The 24,163-nt window shown below is 50.6% G+C and overlaps 1 protein-coding gene across 2 annotated transcripts; it reads left to right on the plus strand.

Moving 5' to 3' along the window:
- Positions 1–10,120: 10,120 nt before the first annotated feature.
- Positions 10,121–17,979, plus strand: LOC134425883 (serine/threonine-protein kinase PAK 1-like). Of its 2 annotated transcripts, none has more exons than XM_063170899.1 (4): positions 10,121–10,371; positions 10,773–10,969; positions 12,303–12,440; positions 16,108–17,979. In XM_063170899.1, exons 1-4 carry the CDS (start codon positions 10,221–10,223, stop codon positions 16,219–16,221), a joined length of 600 nt encoding a protein of 199 aa, XP_063026969.1. In that variant the 5' UTR covers positions 10,121–10,220; the 3' UTR covers positions 16,222–17,979. The 2 variants fall into 2 exon arrangements, with proteins under 2 accessions (XP_063026969.1, XP_063026970.1); XM_063170900.1 differs by lacking the exon at positions 16,108–17,979 and adding an exon at positions 13,825–14,800.
- Positions 17,980–24,163: the final 6,184 nt, after the last annotated feature.

Here is a 24,163-nt window from a genome sequence, read left to right on the forward strand (position 1 = left end):
TAATTAACCATCTGGCCACTGCAGCTTTTGCTGCATATGGCATTACTTATTCCATTTATTATTTCACGAATTTTGCACGTAAGTAGAGGCTTCCCTTCTGCTTAGGTTAGGGTGTATCCTAACCTGGCTTTTGTATGTCTTCCTGCTCTTTCTTGGGGGCTGAGTTCCTGATTTTGAAACAGAAAGAGCATTAGGATGCCTCTGCTTTGGTAAAGCTCCTGTCAAGAGGTTCAGCTAAAAAGGGGGTGTCTGTAGCCACAGGGGCAGCATTTGCAGGGGAACCTGCAGGGCTTTCGGTTCCCTGCACGGGAGAATCTGTGGCAGCAGAGTCTGTCATTTCCTCAGGTTGCTGGGAGAAGCAAGACACCTTTGAAAATGTAGACTGGCAGACCTTCTTTAAGGCTTTCCAAAAACTCTGCAGTTGTTCCCAGAATTCAGAGAAAGCTTCTTTCTTTTTAAATTTTGTCATGAAAGGATTTGACTAACTTGACCTTTTACTAAATGCTAAAATAGTTGTTCCCTTTGAAAGGAAGGGCTGCTGTGCTTTTCCACAATAGAACGGCGCCACCTCTGGGGGATTTGGGGGAAGCTTTTCTGGGCAACGGTTTCCTGCAAGTTAATCAGAATTAGTGCATGACACTGAGTGAAAAAAAAAAAGAGTACCTGAAGGAGAAGATTTCAGAAGCTGTCTTATGTGTTTGGTAGAACAGGAGCATTGAGTGTTAAAAACACTTTGCATTTGCTTGATCATATTTGTATTCATTTCCTGGCTAAACTGGCTGCAGTGTAGGCACAACCAAGAATATTGTCCTGATCTCTTGCTGGCTGTGTGAATGAGATGTGTCTCCTGGAGGGATGTTGTGAAATGGGAAATCATCTCTGTTTGGGTTGACTTGTTCTGTGGGATTCAGCAGCCCAGGCAGTTTTCTGACAGCATCTGGTTCATTTTCCCTTCCCACTACAGGACACCTGAAGCATGTATTCAGCAGCGCTGAAGATCCTGAGGTGAGTGAGAAAGGAACATTTCATGTTCCTGGTGTTTAAGACTTGTAGAGCAAGCTGAGAGCTTGGCCAGTAGCAGTAGACTGTAGAGGGCCAGCTAGGAAGGCCGAAAGAAAAACCATATTCATGCCTGTAACAAAAATAATAAAGGCAGAGATAGCTATTTTTAAAGTTCCTTCTCAGAGTTTGAAGAACTAAGAAACTAGTTTTGAAAAGAGAACGATGCTTGCAGACAGCAGATAGGAAAAATGTAATTAAGAGCAATTTCCTGTACAGTTGAATTAGATCATTCTAATTTAAAGAGAGGGACTTAGAATCCTATTCCTATCAAACTTGATGATATCTACTTGGAACATGAGGTGGTAGAACAGGAAGGCCATCTTGCAATGGTGCGTGCTGTATCTGAAGTGCAGTGGGCACCTTTGTGGCTGGGGAGCTGCGTGGGCCCAAAGGACGCAGGGCTGGCGGCCGTGAGCAGCTGAAGAGGAGGCAGCGTGGGGCCAGGGGGCCCAGAAGGCCAAGGGCACGGTGGCTGTGCCAGCAGCAGTGGGGCAGCAGGAGCAGGGCAGGGAGCGTGGCCTGTGCTGGGCAGCGCTGCGGCCACAGCTGGAGTGCTGTGTGCAGCTGTGGGCCCTGGGAAGCAGAAAGTCATGGAGGGGCTGCAGCGTGGGCACAGAGGGACAGGGGAGCTGGGCAAGGGGTGCAGCACAAGGCCAGGGAGGAGGTGCTGAGGGAGCTTTAGCCTGGACAATGGGGGCTCATGAGGGACCTTCAGGCAGACTGCCATTGATCCCTGCCTTGGATCCATAGAGCCAATGCTCAGCGCGAGGGCTGTGTCCCTGCCAAACATCCCTTCACTGCATCCAAGTGCTTTAGACACTGGTGTGGGTAACACTTCCATATTTTGTTGATTTGTTTATTTGCTAGAAGGAGAAGCCTTGTGCAATTTCTCCTTCTCCAGGGAGCAAGGGAGCTTTTTTCTCAGTCTTTCCTACCCTTTTACAGCACTGGCAGAAATTCTGCTAGAATTTTAGTTTTCAAGGGGGCAGTTCTGGACAATGCAGTATTTTTGCACAAGAACACATCGTTTGGGGCAGGGATGTTGGTGCAGAACGAGCTGTTCTGGTGCCAGACCAGCCAGTAGGGCTATCCCATCCTTTTCAAGTTAACGGCTCCCATGTCTTTTGGCTGCCCAGGGAATCAGTGTGTGTTGTGTTTGGGAACTGAGTAGGAAATCAATGCCCTTGCATTCCAGCTGGTGCTCAGAGATTAGAGGAGCTGGGAGGGGCTGGGCTGCACTTCTGATTCCAGCCACTTCAGCACCATCAGTGTGGGCGAGTCCAAGCGAAGAACTTGCCCGAGCACAGATGCACAAAGAGAGCCGTTCCCAGTGCAATGCTCTGGGTCTGATTGCATTCCATAAGGACCGACATGCTCCAGATTCCCCAAGAGTGTGGGTTACTGAAGCAACAGGAGAGCAAGTTCAGGATGGCTGCTGGTTGGGGCACTGCTGCCGAGTGCTGATGTGTGTAGCGACAGAAAGGACAGGATTGATTCAGGGTGACCCCCACGTGGCAAAAAATGTGCTTTCACTCTATGATTCAGAAGTTTAAACAAATGCTTTATTAAGCTATGTTATATTACACTAGTACTATATTAAAACTATACTAAAGAGATATTATACTAAAAACATACGAAAGGAAAACTCGTGACTGTCTCCACACAGCCTTTTATCTAATTATCTAATCAGTCTAAACAACTATCTCTAAAATCCAATTAACAAATCACTTTCAGTAAACAATCACTATAACACATTCTTCATGTACTAAAAATCAAGAACAGCAAGTAGAGATAATAATTGTTTTCTCTCCTTCTATGAGTTTCTCACTACCTTCCCTTAAAAAAAACCTAGGAGAGAGAATTATATCTCTCTCCATTCAAAGAATGTAAATTCTACAGCACAGTAAAGAGAGATGATAAAAGTGAGATCTGTCTATCTATCCATTTTAATCTTCCTGGCTCTGCTCCAAAGCAGTGGAAGATGGAAAGCTCACCTAAATGCATCCCTTCAGGAGAGAATTAGAGACAAGTTCCATTGACTGATCCTGAGTAGGCAGAGATGTTTCCCCTCCAGAGATGGTTGTTTTTTCCCCTCATGTTTTCCTACCCCAGCCTTTTCTGACCTGAAGCCTTCATTTGTCCTTTAAATTTTTGCATGTCTTAAGGGAATGGAACTATCCCATGCTGTAGCTGGGGTCTGGTGACTCTGGTCATACATGCCATGCCATACATGACACATGGTTTCCTTCACTGGCATCCCCAGGGCTGTGTAAGTGCATTCGTTAATGGGGCCTTATGAGAAACTCTGTTACTGCTGGTCAGAATTCTCCGTTGACAAAAGAGGGAGAAGAAACACCTTGGTCCTCCTCCATATACTGGGGTGGCCATAGAGGTTCTCTGACTTCCATCAGAGATCTTTGCATGCATCCTTATCTCCTGAATGACCCGGTTTTCTAACAAGAGTGTGGATGTCAGGAAGGAGGAATGCTGGTGCAGGCCTGAAGAGAAGGTGAACTCCAGAAGTGTCTCTCACAAGGAGTGAGCTCACCCAGGAAGCCCCTGCAGAGCCAGGATGGAGCTGTGGGACAGGGCGGGGAGTCAGTCACTACTGAAAGACAAACAGGACACGGCGGAAGCAGAGGGAGGCCCTCACCAGACCCTTGAGAAATGCCACCCCTTCCCTGTCAGCTGCCTGAGAGGCTGCTGGAGCTTCAGTCTCAGATGGCCCCTGATTGTAGGGCCAGGGTCACTTTGGAATCTGTGCCTCCCCTCGGGCAGAGAACGACCCAGGAGAGCAGCAGCACAGTGCTTTGGGAACGTGTGAGCCCAGCAGCCTGTGAGTCTTGGCCCACAAAGGGCGTATGGGAAGTTGAAACCCATCTTCTCTTGCTTTCTGTGCAGGTGCTTCTAGAGAAAGAGCAGGAGCACACTGCCTCATCTGAGCTGCCATGCCAGACTCAGGGAGAGCTGTTCCCAGCCCGAGAGCAGGAAGAGCAGCTCAGGCAGCAGGTGGAAGAGCCACAGGAGAATGGCCAGGTAAGCCTGACTGGCCAGGGCACTGAGGGAAGGGCAGGGAGAGGGGCATAAACCAGAGCTCTTGGGACTGAGGAGGCCAGGAGTCCCACAGGCAATGGAAGCACAGAGCCTTGCAATCTGTAGAGATCAGCCCTGGGACAGGAGGTTTGCAATGGAGGCAGATGTGGGGAGGGAAGCAGAAAGAAGGGGCTGAATAAATGTGATTTTGAGGCTGCAAGAGGAAAAAAGCTGAGCCTGATGGCAGCTCTCAGTCCCTTGCCCTGCTTTTGTGTGTACAGAACATCAAGGCAGAGCCACAAGCAGAGCTGCCCGAAGCTCAGAGTGACATCATGGCAGTGAAGAGAAAGAACAAGGAAGACATGGGAAGAATTCAAGAGGAGAATCTCCATCAGCAGAGGGGCGATCATCAAAACCAGGTGAATGAAAGAGTGGCAGCCACTCCACTCATGAAATGTCCTCTCTTTTGTTTATTAGAGAACATGAAGGAACAGCTGGATGCAGAGCTTCAGACAGCTCACAGTATGATCAAGGCAAGGCATAAGCAGCTGGAGGAAGAAATGAAAATCATCCGAGAGAAACTTAATCGCTTCCGTCAGTCTCTGCAAAACCAAGTGAGTGAAAGAGGGATGCAGCCACTGCAGTCACCAATCTGGTGGTTTCTGCCCTTCTTGCCTTTCCAGTGCAGAGCAGCAGGGAGTGGGGCCATGCCTCTGAGTGCCATGCTGCTGTAGTGTGTGTATCACAGTCACTCTGAAGGACATTTCCCGGTGTGCTGAATCTCAGCATCTGCCCTGGACAGTGAAACTTGTCCTTTGGCCTTTTGGCCAGCAGTCATCCAAATTGATTCCTGCTGGCCTGTTCCTGCTCTCCTTTTTTCTTGAGGTGTTTTTACAGTGGAACTTGGTGACCCAGATGGAGGATTGAAACAAGCTGTTGTATCCCCTGTCAATCTGTTCTTTGCTTTCCTCACAGTCGATGACTCCTGGCTGACAGGGACAAGCTGTAGTGTCTGACTGCTTTGTTCTGTTTGACTTGAGGTGCAAGTGTTGACATCTCACCGGGCAGCCTGCGAAGACTTGCAGGGAATGTGTGGCAATGAAGAATCCCAAGTTAGGAGTGAGGCACAGGAACAGTGCCCACCAGAAATGCTCCAGGTCCAGCACATCATGGGCTCTGAACCTGCTGCTGCAGCAGCATCACCTCGAGGAAGCCCTTCTGTGAAACCTGGGAACTCAGGCTCGGGCACATCCCGGGAACAGGAGATTGAGGAGGAGTACCTGGAGCTGCTGGGTACGTCTGGGGTGTTTCTTATCTGAGGGACAGTGTGTTGTGTGCAGGTGTCAGCAGAGCTGTAACAAATGCTCCTCCTGAGCTCGGTGTCACAGGGCCATTTAGGACTCCCCAGAGGCAGTGCTGTGCTCCGAGGCAGCGAGAGAGCTCTGGGTGTTCCTACTGCCTCTGAGGGCACCTGGGACTGGCTTGGGTTTGCCTGAGCTTCCCTCTCTGCTAAAGGCTGAAGCAGGGATTGTTCTTGGATCAGCAGAAGGCTGTGACCTAGCAAATGATCTAGGCAAGTCCTGTCTGCTAGTGGCCAAACTGAACAGAATTTTTAACTTCCTAAATTCTCCTTAGACTCCTGACTTGCAACCAGTCATCACAGCAAAAAAACTTTACAGAAATGGACTGACTTTGGAGTTTTGTCTTTTGGGTTGGGGATTTTTTTTTGTGGGGGGTGGGGTGGGATTGCTTTTCTGTTGTTCATTTTTGGTGGGGGTTTTTTGTTGTGTTTTTCTCCATCCTGAAGGAGCCCTTCTACCCCACGTTTTACTGATGTCATTTTTATGACTGTTACTGTTACCACTACTACATCTGCAGTTTATTTTCATGAGAATGCTATATTTTTGTCAATAAGAGAATGCTATCTTTTTGTCAATAAGAACTACTTTGAAAGAACATCAGGTTACAGGACAAATAGAGAGGACAAGGTATTTTCCATGTGCTGCCAAAGGAAAAACAGAGACTTTGATAACAAATTTTATTTAATCTTCTAGTTTTATGCTTATCAAGATGTGTCCAGGAGACACATCCAAGTGGCGTGATCAGATAAAACTGTACTGCAGGCATTTCTCAGGAGAGAGCCTCCAGCCCAGCCATGGTATATCCCTCAGATCCATGGCACTTTTCCATACCTGATTCCCACTCTTTCCCATGACTGTTAGAATCCTACCCATTGGCCCAGGCCCTGCTCAGATCAGTCTCTAGGAAAACACATCAAGCCCTTTGTGATTCTGCAGCACAACCCAATGAATCTGCTTCTTGCCCGTAACAGCTGCCAGTGCTGTGCTCTCAGATAAGAGACCTGGTGGGGCTGAGACCAGAGCCCAGTGGATTCTGTGTCTGCCATCACCTGTTGGGACAAAAAGGGCACTGATCTGTGCCTCGGATCTCAAAGCCCATCCTGTTGTGTCCTGAATGGGGGCAACAGCTTGTCTGGGGCTCAGGCTCACTCTGGCTTCTTCCCATCAGTGCCTGTCAGTGCTCATGCTGGGGCTTTGCCAGCCTTGTTGTGGTTGCTGCCCTGTCCCTGAGGGCTGGAGGGACTGCAGAGGCTGGAGCCTTCCTTAGCTGGGAGAGGGGCATCTTTGAGCTCAGCCTGCTCACAAACAGGTCAGGGTCCTGATGCTGCAAGCCCCGTCAGGATCGGTTACAGCTGGAGCTGCTCTGGTTTACAAATGGGAAGGCATTCCTTTGGCAAACTGCTGAAAGGTGGGGAAGATGTCCTCCTCTCCTGGGATTGTATGTCCGTGTGCTTTGTTTCCTGTCAAGAGAACTCTTCAAAAGACTGTACAAATCAGTCTCTGTGCTGGCCACCTGTGCTGCAGGGCTGTCTGCCTGGTTGTGGTTGTTGTTACTCAGCCGACCACAAAGGGCTCAGAGCTCCAGGCGCTGGGGCTGCCTTTTGTATCTCCTGGAAGCTGGGATCTCTGCTTTAAAGTCAGCATCTTGCATTTTGTTTCCCTCAGGGAGAACGGTGAACACCACTGAAAATCCCCTGATGAAATACACGCATCTGAATTATATTGGCAGCGGGTGAGTCCAACAGCAGTTACTCCTGCACAACCGTGGGCCAGGTGTTTTTGGGGTGGAATGTCTATCCAGCGTGAAGTCAGGACAGCTGCAAAGATGATCACACACTGGGGATAGGTCGTCCCATCTCTCAATGCTGCTCAGAATTTGTGAGTGGGCTCAGAAGGCATTGTCAGAGATGCCTTGCTACCGAGGTCTTGCCTGCATCAAGGAACAGGACCTGGAAGGTCTCCTTGTCTCTCAAGTGTGGGACAGCTCTGTGTTAATTTCTTTAGCATTTTTTGTGTGTCTCAAAATCGTACTGGCACACTAATGAAAAAAGAAGAAACTTGTTTGCCTGAAAGAGCAACCTATGCCCTATCAAAGCTGTGAGATAACAGTTCCCAGGAACAATTCTTTCCCCTGCTTTAAAGAGGGAAACACTCTGTGGTCAGGATAGGAACCACACTGTTTAGACAGTGAAACCCAAGAGGAAAGACTAAACTCCCTTTAGAAATTGGAGCCCAGTGCTTCAGGAACAGGCCCAGTGCCCATGCACTTGAGAGGGAAATGCATCATCTCCCTTCTGGCAGAGCCCGCCTGCATCCTGCAGGTTTTGACACTTCCAGCAGAGATCTCCTGTGTGGGCTGCCTTTCACTGCAAGATCTAAACAGCTTCTCCTTTCTCTGCTTCTGGTTTTTTTCTAGGACTTTTGGAGATGTTTACCGAGCACTCGACAGTGCCACAGGAGGAGAGGTAAATGTCAACAGCCCCTGCAGGCTCTGCTGCACTCGAGGGCTTTCCCCTCTGGTGTGAGCTGTGGCTGGAGCTTTGGGCAGAGCTGTGCTGAAAAGGCACAAGAAGCACAGACTGGTGCCAGCCCACAGAACACATTTGGGACTTTGTCCTCCTCAGCTGCCGGAAGGAAGGCACGGAGGGCAGCGGTTCCTTTCAGAGAAGGACGCGCTCACTCGCTCTCCATTGCTAAAACAAAGGTGGTGCCTGCGAGCACCTCACTGCTCTTTGGGGCTACAGCTTCAGAGTCCTGAATTCTCATTTCTGGCTGCCAGCAAATCCATCTGAAAGTTACTGGTAGTTCCTTAGCCACCTGCAGGGCTGCACTTGGGAACTGCACGTAGGGAGAGATCTGCAAGGCGTCCTTGAAAGCCCTAAGCCCTGCCCATATCACAAGATGTATCCACAGAGTATTAAGGCATGGATTCCTTCTTCTGAGTCACATACAAAGCGGCAGAGAGTGCGGTCAGAGGTTTGTGGGTGATAACTGAGACACCGTTGATACCAAGTGGTCAAGGCAAAATGTCAGTGGCCCCACGTGTCCTATAACTGGCTCCCAAGGCTGTTGAAATGTCAGTTCCTGATTACTGCAGTGCCTAATCACAAGGCAGTTTGGCACGGCTCAGCTGTGTCATTGCAAAACCACTCGCTCCACATGCCTTGTGGTCTCGTGCCACCAACCCCTCAAGTTACTGATTTTCAATGTCATTTTAGGTGGCAATAAAAAAAATAAATCTTCAAGGAGTGAGGAGGAAGGAGCTAACCTTTAATGAAATAATGATTATGAAGACGTATAGGAGTCCCAATATTGTGAATTATTTAGACAGGTGAGAGGTCATGGTCTTATCCCATGGATGTGTGTTTACATAAAGCAAACATGAGAGGTTAAAAACCCACTTTGGTCAGTGGCAGCAAGTAAAGCTGGTAATTTTTATTTATTCATATTTCTCTACTCATCTCCAATGGATGAGAAGAGAGTGCATCTTGTCTGCATGAGTCTTCCCTGGCACACCTAGTTTGATAATTACTCCAAAATTATTCAAAACCTGGATCAGCTGTATCTTCCTAACTCAATAGCCTCAAGGTTCACTGCCTCCACATTTATTTGGGATTGATTTTTTAAAGTTTCTTAAGTGCAGATGAACCATCCTAAAGTGGATTTCCCTTGGATTGTTGCCTCTCTTTGCCATTGCTATGCATGCCAGGAAGACTAGGTGCTTATTTCCAGAAACACCATGCCTGGCATGTTTTATGTCTGGGCTGTTTCTAAACTGCACGTTTCATTTGCTGCCCATCTAAGACATCTCCTTTTTCACAGATGTGTCTTTCTCTATGAGACTGCACAGATTGCAAATAATGCACAGCCAAGAGGGAATGTCTATTCCTTTGATTCTGTCCTTGTCACAAAGGCATCTGGAAATAAGAAACCTGGAAGCAAAAAATCAACGTAGCCATGCATGTTCATCTCTACCCCCTTGTTTCCTTCTTTCAGCTACCTTCTGGGCGAGGAACTCTTGCTGGTTATAGAGTACATGGATGGAGGTGTCCTGAGCGACATCGTCAGCCAGACCTGCCTGTCTGAAGATGAGATGGCAGCCATCAGTCGGGAGGTCAGCAATCCCATCTGTGTTTCCAAGGGCTTGGGCAGGATTGTCTGGGAAAGAGGGGCTCAGAACAGGAGAGGTTTCCTGTGCCGAGCTTTGTTTCTGTGTTGCTGGTATGCTATGGGCAAGTAAAAGCATCTCAAGGGAAAGGCCTGCCAGTGCCCCTGCACTCCCTGTACTCAGTGCCAGTACTCTTATCCCCTGCTGTTGTATTCTCGCTCTGTCTCTTGTATTTGTAGTTGCTGTTCTCCACCTTGCCTCTCTAAATGTTTGCCTGGAGTCTGTCTTCACTGCATTCCTTGCCTGTAAAAGCAAAGGTGCTGGTGGCAGGATTTGAAACAAACAGCAAAGAAAGAAGAGAGAGACTCGTTTCTCTCAGTGCTCAGCTAAAAAGGATAGGAGTGCAGCCAGAATGCTCTTTGCTTCTGAGCACATGCGCTGCAGCAGGAGTCATCCTGGCTGGTTGGCAGGGGACAGCCTACAACAGCAGGTGCTGTTGCTCTTTCAAAAGCTGACGTGCCTTTCCTCAGAAAGGTCCTGCTCTGCAAGTGTTGGAGCAGCAAGCTCTTCCTCTCAGTGGCCATGACTGTTCTGCCATTACTCCCCATTCCCCTGGAGAGGGAATCTTTTAGATTCTTTGTTTCCTTTCTTGTGTGATGAAATCACACCACTCATTTTTGCCCTTCTGTTTCTGTTTTCTCGCTCAGTGCCTGCAAGGACTGGATTTTCTTCATGCAAACGATGTGATCCATCGAGACGTGAAGAGTGACAACATCCTTCTCAGAACGGACGGTTCTGTCAAACTGGGTCAGTATATTCTCGGTCAGGTGCAGCGTTCCAGGGATGTGGGTGTGGGGCTGCTTGGCGTGACTGCCAGCTCCCCAAAAATGGTGCTGGTGGCAGTGCAGGGACCCCTGCTGCGAGCTGAGGGCACAGTTGCAACATGCACAGAGGTGGAAGGAGCCACAAGCAGTCAAGAGTGGCCTTGCTCTGTATGGGTCCCTTCCAGAGGGAGGGAGTTACAAGTCTAAAGTTTCCAAAGAACAAAAGCCACTGCTAGAGGCAGTGTAAAACATGGGGGGATTTTTAAAGTCGCCAATGCCAGGAGATTCAACAGAGCAATTTCAAACTTCTACCGGGGAATTCTTTTGCTTGCTTTCCTAATTGCACAGAATTCAGATAAAACCAGTATTTTGTTTTCTCCTCAGCTGATTTTGGCCTCGCTACTCAGCTCACCCCTGAGCAGAGCAGACGGTGCTCGGTAACCGGGACTCCTTGGTGGATGGCGCCTGAAGTGGTGACAGGTCAACCATATGGCCCCAAAGTGGACATATGGTCTTTTGGAATTGTGGGAATTGAAATGATAGAACAAGAACCTCCTTACTTGGGCGAAAGTTCTGGCACGGTAAGGAGCAAATACTCACTGATCCCACAGTCTTTCTCACCTGTCCCATGTCCTGTGTGCCACTGGACAAAATCCCATTGCCATCTGCTGGAACGACTTCCACCAAGGTCCCCTCCTACAAATGTCCCTGCAACACATCAGCATCTGCTGTACTTTTGCTTGCATCAGTGGGGGAACTCAAGCCTTACCACATGCAAACAAACTCCAAACAAACTCCATTTTCACTCAACGCTTTCCTTTGGGTTAGTGGTTCCAGTTCTTTTGTCTGTGTAGATGGCCTTAATAACAGGGAAAAAGCATCTTACAAGTGTTGTTATCTTTCCAGAAATGAAGGAAGGAAACCCAAACCCAACAAAGTTTCTAAAACCGTGGTCTTTAGAGAGGAACCTAACCCTGTGTGCAGTTTCTTCTCACTGGAAAACATGGGCATGAGGGTGTAATGCACAGAGTCTCTTCTGCTTCTTGTGCAGTGCTGCTGAAACACTCAGTGACCGTGTTTCTCTCCCAGCCCAAGCAACATTCTGCACGCCACCAAGCCAGAGCCTGGTGATGTGGAGAGCCTGCCAAAACCTCCTGTTTGTTTCCTGGCACTTTCTGGCATGGGCCTACCATTAATGCATTGACTTGAGCAGCCAAATGACTAGAGGGTGTCCATAGGGATGGAACCTCTCCTTCTTCTGACCTAGACAATTTTTCTTTGGCTGCAAAAATGGGAAGCTGAAATTTTCAGACTGCTGAGAGACAGAGCTGCAAGTGGCTCCTGTGTGCCCAAGCAGGCATTTTCATCCCAATACATTTGTGCAGGCATCTTAATGTGTCTGTGTTGAAGAGGAGATTGTAAATGTTTGTTTCCCTACCTGGGTATTAACTGATGGATTTCCTTTCTTTTCTTCCAATTCCCATTGTTTTCAAGAACAGCACAAAAACCTTGATGAGTTTTGTTCTAGGGCACATGCACTTAAAGGACCAACAAGCACCGCAGAGATGCCTTTCATGTACTAACCCTTGAAATTAGTTAGTATAGCAAAGTCCCTCTTCCAAAACCCATCTCAAGCTGGCATGAATCCTCAGAGAAGCAAATGTCCTTTTGCTGATGTAGTTCCCACTAACTAGGTCAGGCAATGAAATCAGCTGCCAAGGCAAGATCTGCAGGATGGTGGAAAAGCTGTGGCTGCATCGGCATTTGGGTTTTTGGTTGGTAAAGGAAAGTCATCTCTGGGTCTGTGCCAGGGCAGAAACTGCCACTGAAGAACAGAGGTTAAACAAAGGGATCTGGGAGAGCCTTAGAGATGTGAAAGGAGGAGGTGGAGCCTGGTGTCTCCTTTCTCTCCAGGCTACATACCTGATAGCCACAGTAGGGACTCCACAGCTGCGGCAGCCCAAGCTCCTCTCGGCTTTGCTGCGTGACTTCCTGAGCTGCTGCCTGCAGACAGACGAGGAGCAGCGTTGGTCTGCCAAGGAGCTCCTGCAGGTAAAATGTGAAGGGGCTGCAGGTGAAACAGGCTCTGAGGGATGGGCTCCTCCTCCACTCAAGCCCAAGGCAGCAGATGAGCCCCCTTCCTCCTCACCTCCACTCTTGCTGCTCTTCAAATGAAAATGGTGAGGAATCCTAGACTGGGCTGGGCTGGCAGGGCCCTGTAAATGTCCTCTGGTGCAAGTGTCCTGCAATGAGCAGGGACATCTTTAAAGAGATCAGGTTGCTCAGAGCCCGTTGCCACCGGAGCCGGAATGGTTGCAGGGATGGGGCACCTACAAGCTCTTGGGGCAAGCTGTGCCAGTGTGGCACCATGCTCTGAGTACACAAGTTCTTCCTTAGACCTACTCTCATTAGATGCCCTTAGTGTTTAAAAATATTTGTCCATATCCTATTGTAACTGGCCCTGTTAAAAAAGATGTGCCGCACTTTCTTCAAAGCCACTGTGAAGTCTTGGAAAGTGGCAATAAAGTCTCCCTGGGGCCTGTCCTTCACAAAACTGAATAACTCCAGCTCCCTCTGCATTTCCTGTGAGGAGAGGTGCTCTGTCCTCTGAGTGTTTCTGTTGCCCTCTTTTGTGATTTTGTGGAGTGTTCAGCTTTATCTAATGGCAAAAGAATTGAAGTAGAGCAATGCAGGGTACAGAGACATGAAATGGTGGTGGAGGAACCCAAGGAAGCCAGTCCCAGCCTAGGGGTCAGAGATTTGGCTGTGGGCAGGAGGGGCTGTGGGGGGCTCACTGTGAGCCTCTGAGGGGCCCTGGTTGGTGCCCCCCAGCCCACCCTCAGAGGTTTCTGCCATGCAAACAGGGACAGCTGGGAGGGACTTGTCCCAGCCCCATCTGCTGCCTGGCACGCTCAAGCAGACGGGAACTGTGCCAGGGTTACTGGCAGGTTGTGTGGCAGAGAGGGAACTGCAGGGCCCAGTGCCACTGGGCTGGCCCTGCTGGGAAGGAAGGTGCCATCCAGCACACGAGGGGCAGGGCATGGAAAGGCAGGCACTGCTTTCTGTCCCTGTGGGAATCAGCACAGTGCCTGTCTTTCAAAGGCAGGGACCTATGTGAGTCATTGGAGTTTCCTGAAAGGAAGAAAACCCCGGGACAGAAAGCGCCATTTCTAGAGCGCTGGCAGGGCAAAAATCCCAGCATGATGAAGACATCGCAATAAACAGATGAGTGGGATTCTGGGCCAGGTTTGCCTGTGATGGCAAGGTCTTGCACATTGGGGATGACTGGGGAGCAGATGGTCCCATTGCTCCTCTTTCTGGGTCTTTCCAGGAACTTGATGTATCCTGATTGAGTCCCTGAAGCAATGAGCTTGGAAAGTAATGGTTCACTGTTCTTTGTTTTTTTTTTGTTTTTTTTTTTTTTTCCGGTGGACAGCATCCATTTGTAACTTCAGCCAAGCCACCATTCATCCTGGCACAAGTCATCAACTCAGTGAAGAAGACGAATAACCCTAAACTCTAAACCTAAAACCTAACCCTAACCTTAAATGCTAACCCAAACCCTAACCCTATCCCTATCTCTATCCCTTACCCTTTCCCTAACCCCAACACTAAGCCTAAGCCAAAGCCTAGGCCTAAGCCTAAGCCTAAACCTAAGTCTAAGCCTAAGCCTAAGCCTAAGCCTAAACCTAAGCCTAAGCCTAAGCCTAAACCTAAGCCTAAACCTAAGCCTAACCCTAACCCTAGGAGACGAGAACATAGCAATCACGTCAAGATGTTATCTCTGTTACCAATTTAGAGTAGGATTGTAGAGTAGGGTTGCTAAAGAGATTTGTAGCATAGAATTATAGATTAGAGTGTTAATTAATAAAGTTTCTGAAACATCAACTCACTTGGAAGATCCTCCTCCTTCTGACCCCTTCAGAAAATTCAACATTTTTTTCTGAATTACCAATTGTTTTTTTTTATTGGCACTAAGTCACACATATGGCTTTTTTTGTATGGTTTCATAAGTGAGGAGGGCTCTTCTTCATTCATCCTCTCCAGACCGCACTGCCTTTGGAATATGACCCACTGGCTGGTTTTGGCGCAGCTGTGGTATTTCTAGTTGAGGCAGAAAGGGCAATGGCATTTGAAGGCAAAACCAAAGGAAGAATGAGGCAGCCCAAACACCCTGTGCCGATGCAGGCCTTCAGCTGTGACTGGAGAGCAATGGGGTTCCTGCCACTTGCATTTGTATCCCTAAATGCAATAATCTCTTCGGCTGGAGGAGAGCCTTGCTCAAGTGAGAAAGCAGAAAGATCAGAGAGGGTGCTCGGGAAGGTCTCCTGTGGCGCAGAGCTGTCAGCGCCTGTGAGGTGAGAGCGGGCCCGGCCTTGCCCGGGCTGGAGCCCCAGCAGAGCCCCGGCAGAGGCGGGAGCAGCCTGAGCCCCGGCAGAGGCAGGCTGGAAGGAGGCCCTTGGAGCTGCAAGAGGCAGCAGCCGGGCCCTGGGTGCCTCTTGCTGGGAGCGGGCGAATCCTCTGCTCTCAGAGCCCAGGTGGCAGCTGGCTGCTGCCGAGGGGAAGCGCAGCCGTGCTGGGCACAGCTCGGCCTGGGGGCCATGGCCGTCTGGAGTGTGCCCAGGAGCAGAGAAAGGCCAAGGACAGCCGCGGGCCGCTGGGCTGCCTGAGGATTCCTCCTCTTCTGCCGGCTGCCCTGCAACTCCTGGCAAAGGCCAGCAGTGTGTGCAGCACTCTGGGCACCGGGGCAGGGAGCCGGGCTGCTCGGCAGGCTGGAGCACAGGGCAGCTCCTTCAGGCCCGGCACTTGTGCCAGGGAAGCGAGGCCAGCGTGAGGCAGGGACAGCTTGGCAGGGCCCATCTGCAGGAGCCAGCGCCTCACGCAGCTCTGGGAGGAAGCGCCTGCAACCCTGCAGTTCTGCACTGAGCCAGAGCAAAGGTGTGAGATGCAGAGTGTTTGGCAGAAATATTCAGGCCCAGCAGGCCAGCCTGCTTTGTGCTCTGTGGCGCACAGCAAGCGCTGTGCAATGCAGCTCTGAGCTGCTGGGAGAGAGGCAGTCGGGGATGTGCCTGAGGTGAGTCAAGGGCTTAGCTGAAAATGTAATGAGGAAAATTGAAAAGTGCAGATGGGTTGAGGGCCCAGCTGGGAATAGAATTGAGATAGTAGAAGATTGCATATTTTAGTTAAGATTTTAAAATGAGGTAAGAAGCTAAGTTAGTAATACAGGTAGCAGAAATCATGTGCCTTAGTTAAAGAGTACCAAATATATTAGGAACATAAAGCTAGGAGTGACAGGGATAGAGGAAGCAATTGTGAAGAAGCTGAGACCATAGAAAGACCTTGCCTTAAGAATAATTGAACAGTTAGGAGAGGCTTGGACCATGAGCAGCAGGTCAAAAGGTCTTGCCAACTGGCCGTGGGAGGAGAGTTCACCATGAGGAAGACTGCTTTCTTCCTCCCATACAACCACTCCCTCATTTCAAAATCCCACCAATCCACTTAAGGGAATACAATTGCGCAGCTGTAATAGATATTCAGCTGATAAAAATGCGAAGCAGGCAGGTAATAATTATGTATTATGGGTCCTTAGAAACTTAATGTAAATCCTTTTCTGTAGAAATAGAGAGCAGGAGTCTGCAACTCCTTGCACATGTCTTTGGAAACTAGTTCACATGTGACCACGGCTGCAATAAATACCCTTCTTTTCTACTATCATTAGTTGAAGAGTCATCTGTCCGGGCTTCAAGGGTTATGCTGGAGTAGTGAACTGATTAGGATGGGAGCAGAAGAGTTTCAGCAGGCAATTTTTGGAAGAGATGGAAGGCTCTTGTGACTGAAGGGAAAGCCATTTGGAATGGAGAAATGATCCCAAAGTCCATCCAATTGTATCTTTGTGTCTGAATTGAAATCAGAATGATTATAGATAGCTTCATGCAATTTGTCTACAAATTTATCAAAGTCTTCATTCTTTCTTTGACAAATCTGTGTAAAAGACATAGTGTGTATCTTATCTGGAAGTGCAAGAAATGCATTACATGCTAGTTGTTGGCTCATCTGTTAGACTTGCTCAATGCTCCTAGCCTGGGCAGTGGCAGTAGCCCCGGGCCCTTTGCCAAGTAACTGTTGTGCTGTTAAACCATACAGAGGATCACCCTGCACTCTAGCTCTTGCAGCTTCTTGAGCACACTTTTCCTCCCAGCTTTTATGAAACATCACCTGCTGATAGGGTGGCATTCTAAGTCTTATTAGGGTATGCACATCAGCTGGAATTAATGCGTTAGATGGAAAAATATACTGCAGAAGTGACTGTGCAAGTTGGCATTTTCAACCAAATTGTGAAAATGCAGCTCTCATCTTTTCTAAAATCTTCCAATCGAAAGGTTCTCAAACTCTACTTGCAGCATTAGTTACTACAAGAAAAGCTTCTACATCATTGGAGAGAAAAGTCCCTTCTACAATAGCTTCTGCAATAACTTTTTTCTACTTTTGTTTCTCTTTGGTGGAGATAAAGCTTGGCCTGCAATTCCTCAGAAAGGATTAGGAGGACCATGCTACTTTGGGAAATTGACACTGTTTGCCCCTAGTATTCAACAGATGCTTGACATCAGGCACAAATTCCAACGTCCAAAATGTAGTGAGCATCTATTAGGCTCAGACTGCAAGGATAATGTAGAATTGTGGAATTGGCCTTCGGTTATCCTGGCATCACTTTTTACACCAGGATCAGCTTCATCACAGGCCCTTACATCATTCAAACGATTGGCTTGTTGGACAGGAAAACAAATTAACATTACATCTGCAATCCGGAATGAGCTTTCCACTGATGTAGGTAGCATACACCACGCTGTGTTACAGGATAGGACTGCTATAAATTTTTTGTTGCTAGCACAAGGAGATGAGCGTGAAGATTTTGAAGGGATGTGTTGCATGAATCTCTCTGACCACTCTGGATCTATTGACAAGAAATTGTCATTGCTTAAGGAGAATATGAAAAAGCTCACAGTGGTTGAGAATTCTTTTGATGAGTGGCTAAAATCCTGGGGAATAACAGGCTGGCTCAAGGATTTAGTACCCTTTGGCATGATGATACTTTGTCTTCTTTTTTCAATTCTGCTTGTAGTGCCTTGCTGTGCAGAAAATATTGAGCATGCTTTTAAATCAGTCTGGCTTGTGCAAAAACAAAACCGGGGAACTGTTGAGAGTTTTTTGCAGATTGAGGAGTTCTTGCTAGACAAGGGCCATATTCAGCCGATGCACAATCCAACCTGCTTGTACTAATGGACAATGGACACATTCACAAACAATGGATAATGGACATATTCAGAAATGGGGTTGGTATATCCTTGAGAAAAATACAAGAAGAGTCATCAGGACTCAGCAAGTTTGACAGCAAGCTTGGGAAAGAAGGAAAAAATTGAACCATGAGTGGGCCAGAAGACGACAGCAAGACGCGTGAAAAATTAGGTGATCCAATCAGCATTCTAATTTAGATGTGTAAACAACTAGGATTAACCAATCATGTATTAGCTAGAGACACGTGGACAGTAGAGATTTATTATAAATACAGTCTTTTTAGGGATAATAAATTTGGCTTCACTGGATCATATTGGTTGTGGTGTGATATCCCTGAACCTCCGCACCCCGCACAAGGGCAGCTGGGGAGGCCCAGCCTGGGCAGCAGCAGAAAGGAATTTCCCTGGCAGGGCAGGGCTGTGGTGCAGCACGTCCCCAGCAGGAGCCTGGAGCAGCCCAAGGCTCTGTGTGGGCAGGCAGGGGCAGGCAGGAGGCAGAGCTGTCAGCAAAGGAAGGGCCCAGCCAGGTGGGGCAGCCGGGGGATGCCGACAGCCTGCAGGGACAGAGGCGCAGGGCAGGGACACCGTGGGACAGCCTGGGCTGCACAGGGCACAGGGATGGGCAGCAGCTGTGAGACAGCCCTGCCAGAGCCAACATGGGCAGCACTTCGGCCATGGCTGCTGGGCCTGGGCCTGAGGCCACGATGGGACAAGTGACCCTGGCAGGCCTGGGGCCTCATTGCCTCCTTGTCCCTGTGCAGCAGCCTGGCAGGGGCCGCCCCATGCTCGTGTCCCTGGCATTGCACATGCCCACATGCCAGTGCCCATCCCGGGAAGAGCCCTGAGCAAGGAGGGCGGGACAGGATCTGCCTGGCCAGGGGCTGGGGCTCAGGCCTTGGCCCTTTGAATTCCTGAAACACATCCAGGTGTGCTCAGCACAGAGATATCTTTGCCTTGCTTGTCCCCAGCTGTCATCACTGCGTCCAGTGTTCTGCTCTCCCTGGAACCCGGGGACACTTTCTCAGTCCTGTCCCTTACAGGGATCTATTTAAAGTACAAGAAACTTCAGTGTTTCAATCTCACTTTGAGCTCTTGAGAAGTTCTTTTAGCCCACTCTGAGGGACTGGGTCTGATGCAAAGAGCACCAAAGCCCCAGAGGGTCATTAAGTCCCTGTGCTGTGTCTGTGCTGCTGAGCTGGGCCGGGCTCCTGGCCCAGAGGCAGCTCCTGGCAAGGGCAGCGCTGCAGAGAGACAGCTCTGGCCAGGAGCAGCTCCTGAGCACAGCCCAGCAGGGCTGGCACGCTGCCAGGGCCCCTCAGGGACACCAGCAGGGCACAGAGAGAGCTCACAGGGGCTCAGCACTGGCAGGGGCTGTGGCATGTCCCCGAGGGGGCTGTGTCACAGCAGCACCTCTGGGGCTGTGTCACAGAGGCACAGAGCAGCTGGGATGTCAGCAAGGGGCTGTGTGACTGCACAGAGTGGGCTGTGTGACAACACTGAGGGGGGAGTGACATCACAGAGCCAGCTGTGACATCCTAGAAGGTGGTTCTTTGACATCACATTGTGGGTTGTGACATAGAGTATGATATCATAGGGCAGCGTTGTGATGCCACAAAGAAGGCTGTGACATCACAGACAAGGCTGTGACATCACAGGGAAACTGTGACATCACAAATCTGCTCTGTGACATCACATATCAGCTGAATGGCATCATATGGAATCTGTGTGACATAACAGAGTGGTTGTGTGACATCATAGGAGGCTGTGTGTCATCACTGATAGCCTGTGACATCACAGGGGCTGTGTGACCTCACAAGGATGCTGTGTGGCATCACAGGGGCAGTATGACATCACAGGGGCAGTGTGACATCTCAGGGGCTGTGTGACATCTCAGGAGCTGTGCGACATCACAGGGGCTGTGTGAGGGCACTGGGGAGGTCACTCTGCCCCGGCCCCCCTCACAGTTCCCCCCAGAGCAGTCCAACCCTGCTCGTGCACAGCGGGGTCCCCTGTCCCCCCGGGTCCCCCTGCCCCCGGCCCCGCAGCCTCCCCCAGAGGATGTTCCACGAGATCGACCCCAGAGCCTGACATGGGGACGGGGGGACAGGGCCCTGGGGGTGGCACAGGGGGACAGGGACCCCCCGGCAGCGTCCCCGTGTCCCCCAGGGCCAGAGCCTGGGCCAGGGCTCCTTCACCCTGTTACAAACGAGGCCTTGAGAGCGCTGAAAAACCCCTGGCAAGGGATCAGCCAAAACCAGATTTAATATTAAGGGACAGAAGCACAAAGTTCCTTGGCAAAAGTCACTCTGTTCCTGACTGGGCACTTCAGGCACACCAAGGAAACAAAGCAACAACAAAACCAAACAGAATCCAGGCAATAAAACCAGAAGTGAACCATGAACTCTCCGTGTGTGTGTGCGTGCATGTGTGTGTGACTAAAGGACCGTGTGGGCAAGGATAAAAGGAATGCAGCCAAAAAGCTAAGCCGAGCTCAAACTTAACAGACCTTGATTGATACCTTAGACTTCAGCATTTAGCAAAAGAACAGCACTTGACAGTATTTAACCTTACTTATAACCTAGGACTTAATGATTTCACAGTGGAATAACTCTTAACAATATTCAACTTATCTTACAACTTATACTAAACTTCATTACTTACTAAAAGAACAACCCTTAGGAGCATTTAACACAGTTTAGAGCTTGTGACTCACCCTTCCTTGCAGGCCTGACTGACTCAGCTATCCAAGGCACTCAAGCCCCTCGGAGTGCAGCATTTCTGCCACATTTCCTCAGCATAGGCACTCCTGTGTGCACACAGAAACAAAGAGTCAGTGCAAGGCACCTGTAAGAAATTCCCCTGAGGGCAGGAAATGCTCACTGTGGATCCTTTGGCATCTCCCCAGCGGATGAAGGGTTGAGCCTGGAGGAGTGGGGGGATCGGCCCAGGCTCCGTCGTTGTTCAGGATCCCCGAGTGCAGCAAACGGGAGAGTTCCCGGCTGGGAGAGGCCCCACTCAGAGGGAGTGGCTGGCCCAGGAGAGCTCCAAGGGCTCCTTTTGGAGCGCTGTTTGCAGGGCCCCAAGAGAGGGGCTTCAGTCCCAGCAATGGTTCATCCTGGCCGCACTTGGCATCAGCAGCTTTCTTTGGCAGAGTGAGAACAGGGATGTTGTGCCACTCAGGGAACACAAACAGCTCCCAGGGCTGCTCCTACAGGAACCAGGAGCTGGTTGGGCAGCAGCAGTTCCTGGAGCAGACAGTGTTTGTGATGAGCTGCAGAGGAGCTGAGCCCAGGGGCTGTTGGCCAAGGCTAAGGCCCAGGGAGCATTTCTCAGCTGGCAGGGGGGCCTGAGAAGGGGAGGGGGGAATGTAGCAGCACAGGGCCCATGGAACCAAGGGACCATTGTGACACTGTGGGGCCCTGTGAGACCAAGGGACCATTGTGACAATGTGGGGCCCTGTGAGACCAAGAGACCATTGTGACAATGTGGGGCCCTGTGAGACCAAGGGACCACTGTGACACTGTGGGGCCCTGTGAGACCAAGGGAGCATTGTGACACTGTGGGGCCCTGTGAGACCAAGGGACCACTGTGACACTGTGGGGCCCTGTGAGACCAAGGGACCACTGTGACACTGTGCACCCTGTGAGACCAAGGGACCACTGTGACACTGTGGGGCCCTGTGAGACCAAGGGACCATTGTGACACTGTGGGGCCTCATGGAATCCTGGAGAGCACTGTGACATTGCTGGGCCTCATGGAACCCTGGAGACCATTATGGCACTTGGGGGTGTCATGGAACCAAAGGGCCATTGTGACACTGTGAGATTCCATGGAACCAAAGGTCCAGTGTGCCATTGCAAGGCCTCATGGATCCATGGAAAGACCATTAACTCACTTCACAGCCTCATGGAACCAGGCAGCCATTGTGACACTGAGGGGACTCATGGAATCATGGAGACCATTGTGACACTGTGGGGCCTTGTGAGACCCAGGGACCATTGTGACACTGTGGGGCACCATGGAACCAAGAGGCCTTTGTGACACTGCAGGGCTGCATGGAACTAAGGGGCCTTTGTGACATTGCGAGGCCTTCTGTCCGCAGTGGTCCATTGTGACACTAAGAAACCAAGCAGGACCATTGTGACATGGCAGGGCTGCATGGAACCAAAGCTCCAGGGTGACACAGAGTGGCCTCCTGTCATCAGTGGTCCATTGTGACACTGTGGAGCCAAAGGAGACCATTGGGACACCACAAACCCCCATGGTCCAAAGGTCCATTGTGACAGTGCAGGCCTCACTGAACCGAGGAGTGACATGACATTGTGGGGCCTGTGGACCCACAGAGACAATTGTGACACTGCAAGGCCCCATGGAATCCTTGGGACCATTGAGACACTGCGGGACCTTCAGGAACCTGGGGGCCATTGTGACACTGTGGGACCCCATGGAACCAAGACACCCTTGTGACACGTCAGGGCCCCACAAAACCAAGGGAAGACAGAACAGGTCTGGCTGGTTTGGCCTCCCGTGGGCCACCTGACTGGTCCAGCTGACCTTGGCATGTTGAGGGTCTCTTCTCATCTGCTGCTGAAACACTGGGGCTCTGTGCTTTCCTTCCTATGGGAAAGAACTGTCCTTCTCCTCCAGGCGCCCATGGCCAGAACTGGCATTTCATCTCCAAATTTCCTTATATCCAGGGATTGTTCCCACAGCAATATTGCCAGGACAAATCTGTCTGGCAGTGGTTTCACAAGGGTCACCTCTCACCTGTCCCCAAAACCCTGGGGAAGGCTCTGTGCTTTCCTTCCTGTGGAAAGGAACTGTCCTTCTCAGCCAGGAGCCCATGGCCAAATTTGGGTTCCATCTCCAACACTGCCTATTGTGACAAACTGGAGGAGATTGTTGGCTTGAATCATTTTATGTGTGGGGAGGAAGGGGCAGGTCCAGCCTTGCCCTGCCCTGGAACCCCAGCCCTGCCCTGCCCTGCAACCCCAATCCCCCCCAGAGCCTCTATCCCAGCCCAGCAGTGTCTGCCAGTGCCTGGCACAGCACAGGCAATGCTCCACAGCCACCTCTGCAGCCCCCAGCCCAGCTCCTGAGGGACCAAATGACCCCAAGGCCCACCTGGGGGCAGGGCCCAGGAAGACCAAGGGGTATTTAAGGCTAATCACAAGGCAAGCACATATTTTGACCCTACCTCCTCTTGGAATTTCCGTCTGAACAACACTGGAATCTGGGCGTGGGTGCTTCTCTGTATCTTATTTTTCTTTCTCTCTTTCTGTGTCTACTTCTATTTCTTTCCCCTTGCAAATTTTGATTAACTTAAAATTGAAAAGGCTTGGGTTCCTGAAGTTGAATGGGCCAAGTTAATGCTTTGAGAAGTGTTTGTTGATTGACTGTCATATTAAATCTTTTGCCAAAGTTTCACTGATTTTCTAAATTTCTCAGTAAAGGCTGTTTGGTTGTTTTGAGCTCCTGAGAATGTCTTGTTGGTATTTCTGCAGTACATCCAACTCAGAGGACACAACAGGTAATAAAACCTGTGCTCCTTTCCAGGCAGACATCAGTTGTTCTGATGTTCTGTTCATCCAGGCAGTTCTACTTGTAGGGCCGATGTGCCCTGAGGTGCCAAGCTAAGATTGGCCCCTTGCAAGCTGATGAGTCGGCTGGAATTCCATCCTGTCCCATCCCTCAGCATCCCTGCATTTCCCACCTGTGGCCCTGGTCTCCAGCACAGCCATGGAGGCTCTTTGGGCTCTGGACTGTTCCTGCAGCCCCCAAGGACAGCTGAGCTCTGCCTTTGGCACAGTCAGGCCTGGCCAGCGCAGGCCATGCTCAGCAATTGCTTCTGTGTGCCTGGCCTTGCTGTCAGCCCTGGTAGCGGCTGTATGGCCCCTTTGTGGCCCTGTGCTGGCCCAGCCATGGTGGCCCAGCCCCTGTGCAGGCCCAGCCCAGGCCAGGAGCATTGCGGCTGGGAATGGCCCCCGTGCCGTGGTGCCCACAGCAGCCTTGGGGCTCTGTGCCCCATGGCCTCCCTGCTGGGCAGCCTCTGCCAGCTCCTGCAGAGCCCGTGGCACCTGTGGGGCTGCACAGACCGCCCTGCCCCGGGCTCTGCCGGCCCCTGGGCCAGCAGAGAGGCAGCCAGGGCTGGCCATGGCCGGGAACAGGCCCTGAGCCCCGCAGGAGGATGGAGCTGGGCCACAGCCAAACTCAGCCCAGGCCAAAGCTGGGCTCATCAGCCAGGGCTGCCAAGGGCTGGGCACAGAGGCTGGGGCTGACAAATGTCCTGGGCCCCCTCCCTGCTCTGTCCATGCCACCAAGGGCACAGAGCAGCCTCCTCTCTGGGCCACTTGCCTGTTTGCAATGCCTTGCACAGGCGCTGGCCCTGCCCCACAAGGCCTGGCCTGAGTCCTGCCCCTGCACGCTCAGCCAGGCTGAGATGGACACTGATGGTTTCTGGGCCAGGCTCTCTGAGTCCAGCCC

The sequence above is a fragment of the Melospiza melodia genome, chromosome 16, assembly GCF_035770615.1.
Source record: "Melospiza melodia melodia isolate bMelMel2 chromosome 16, bMelMel2.pri, whole genome shotgun sequence".
NCBI lineage: Eukaryota > Metazoa > Chordata > Aves > Passeriformes > Passerellidae > Melospiza > Melospiza melodia.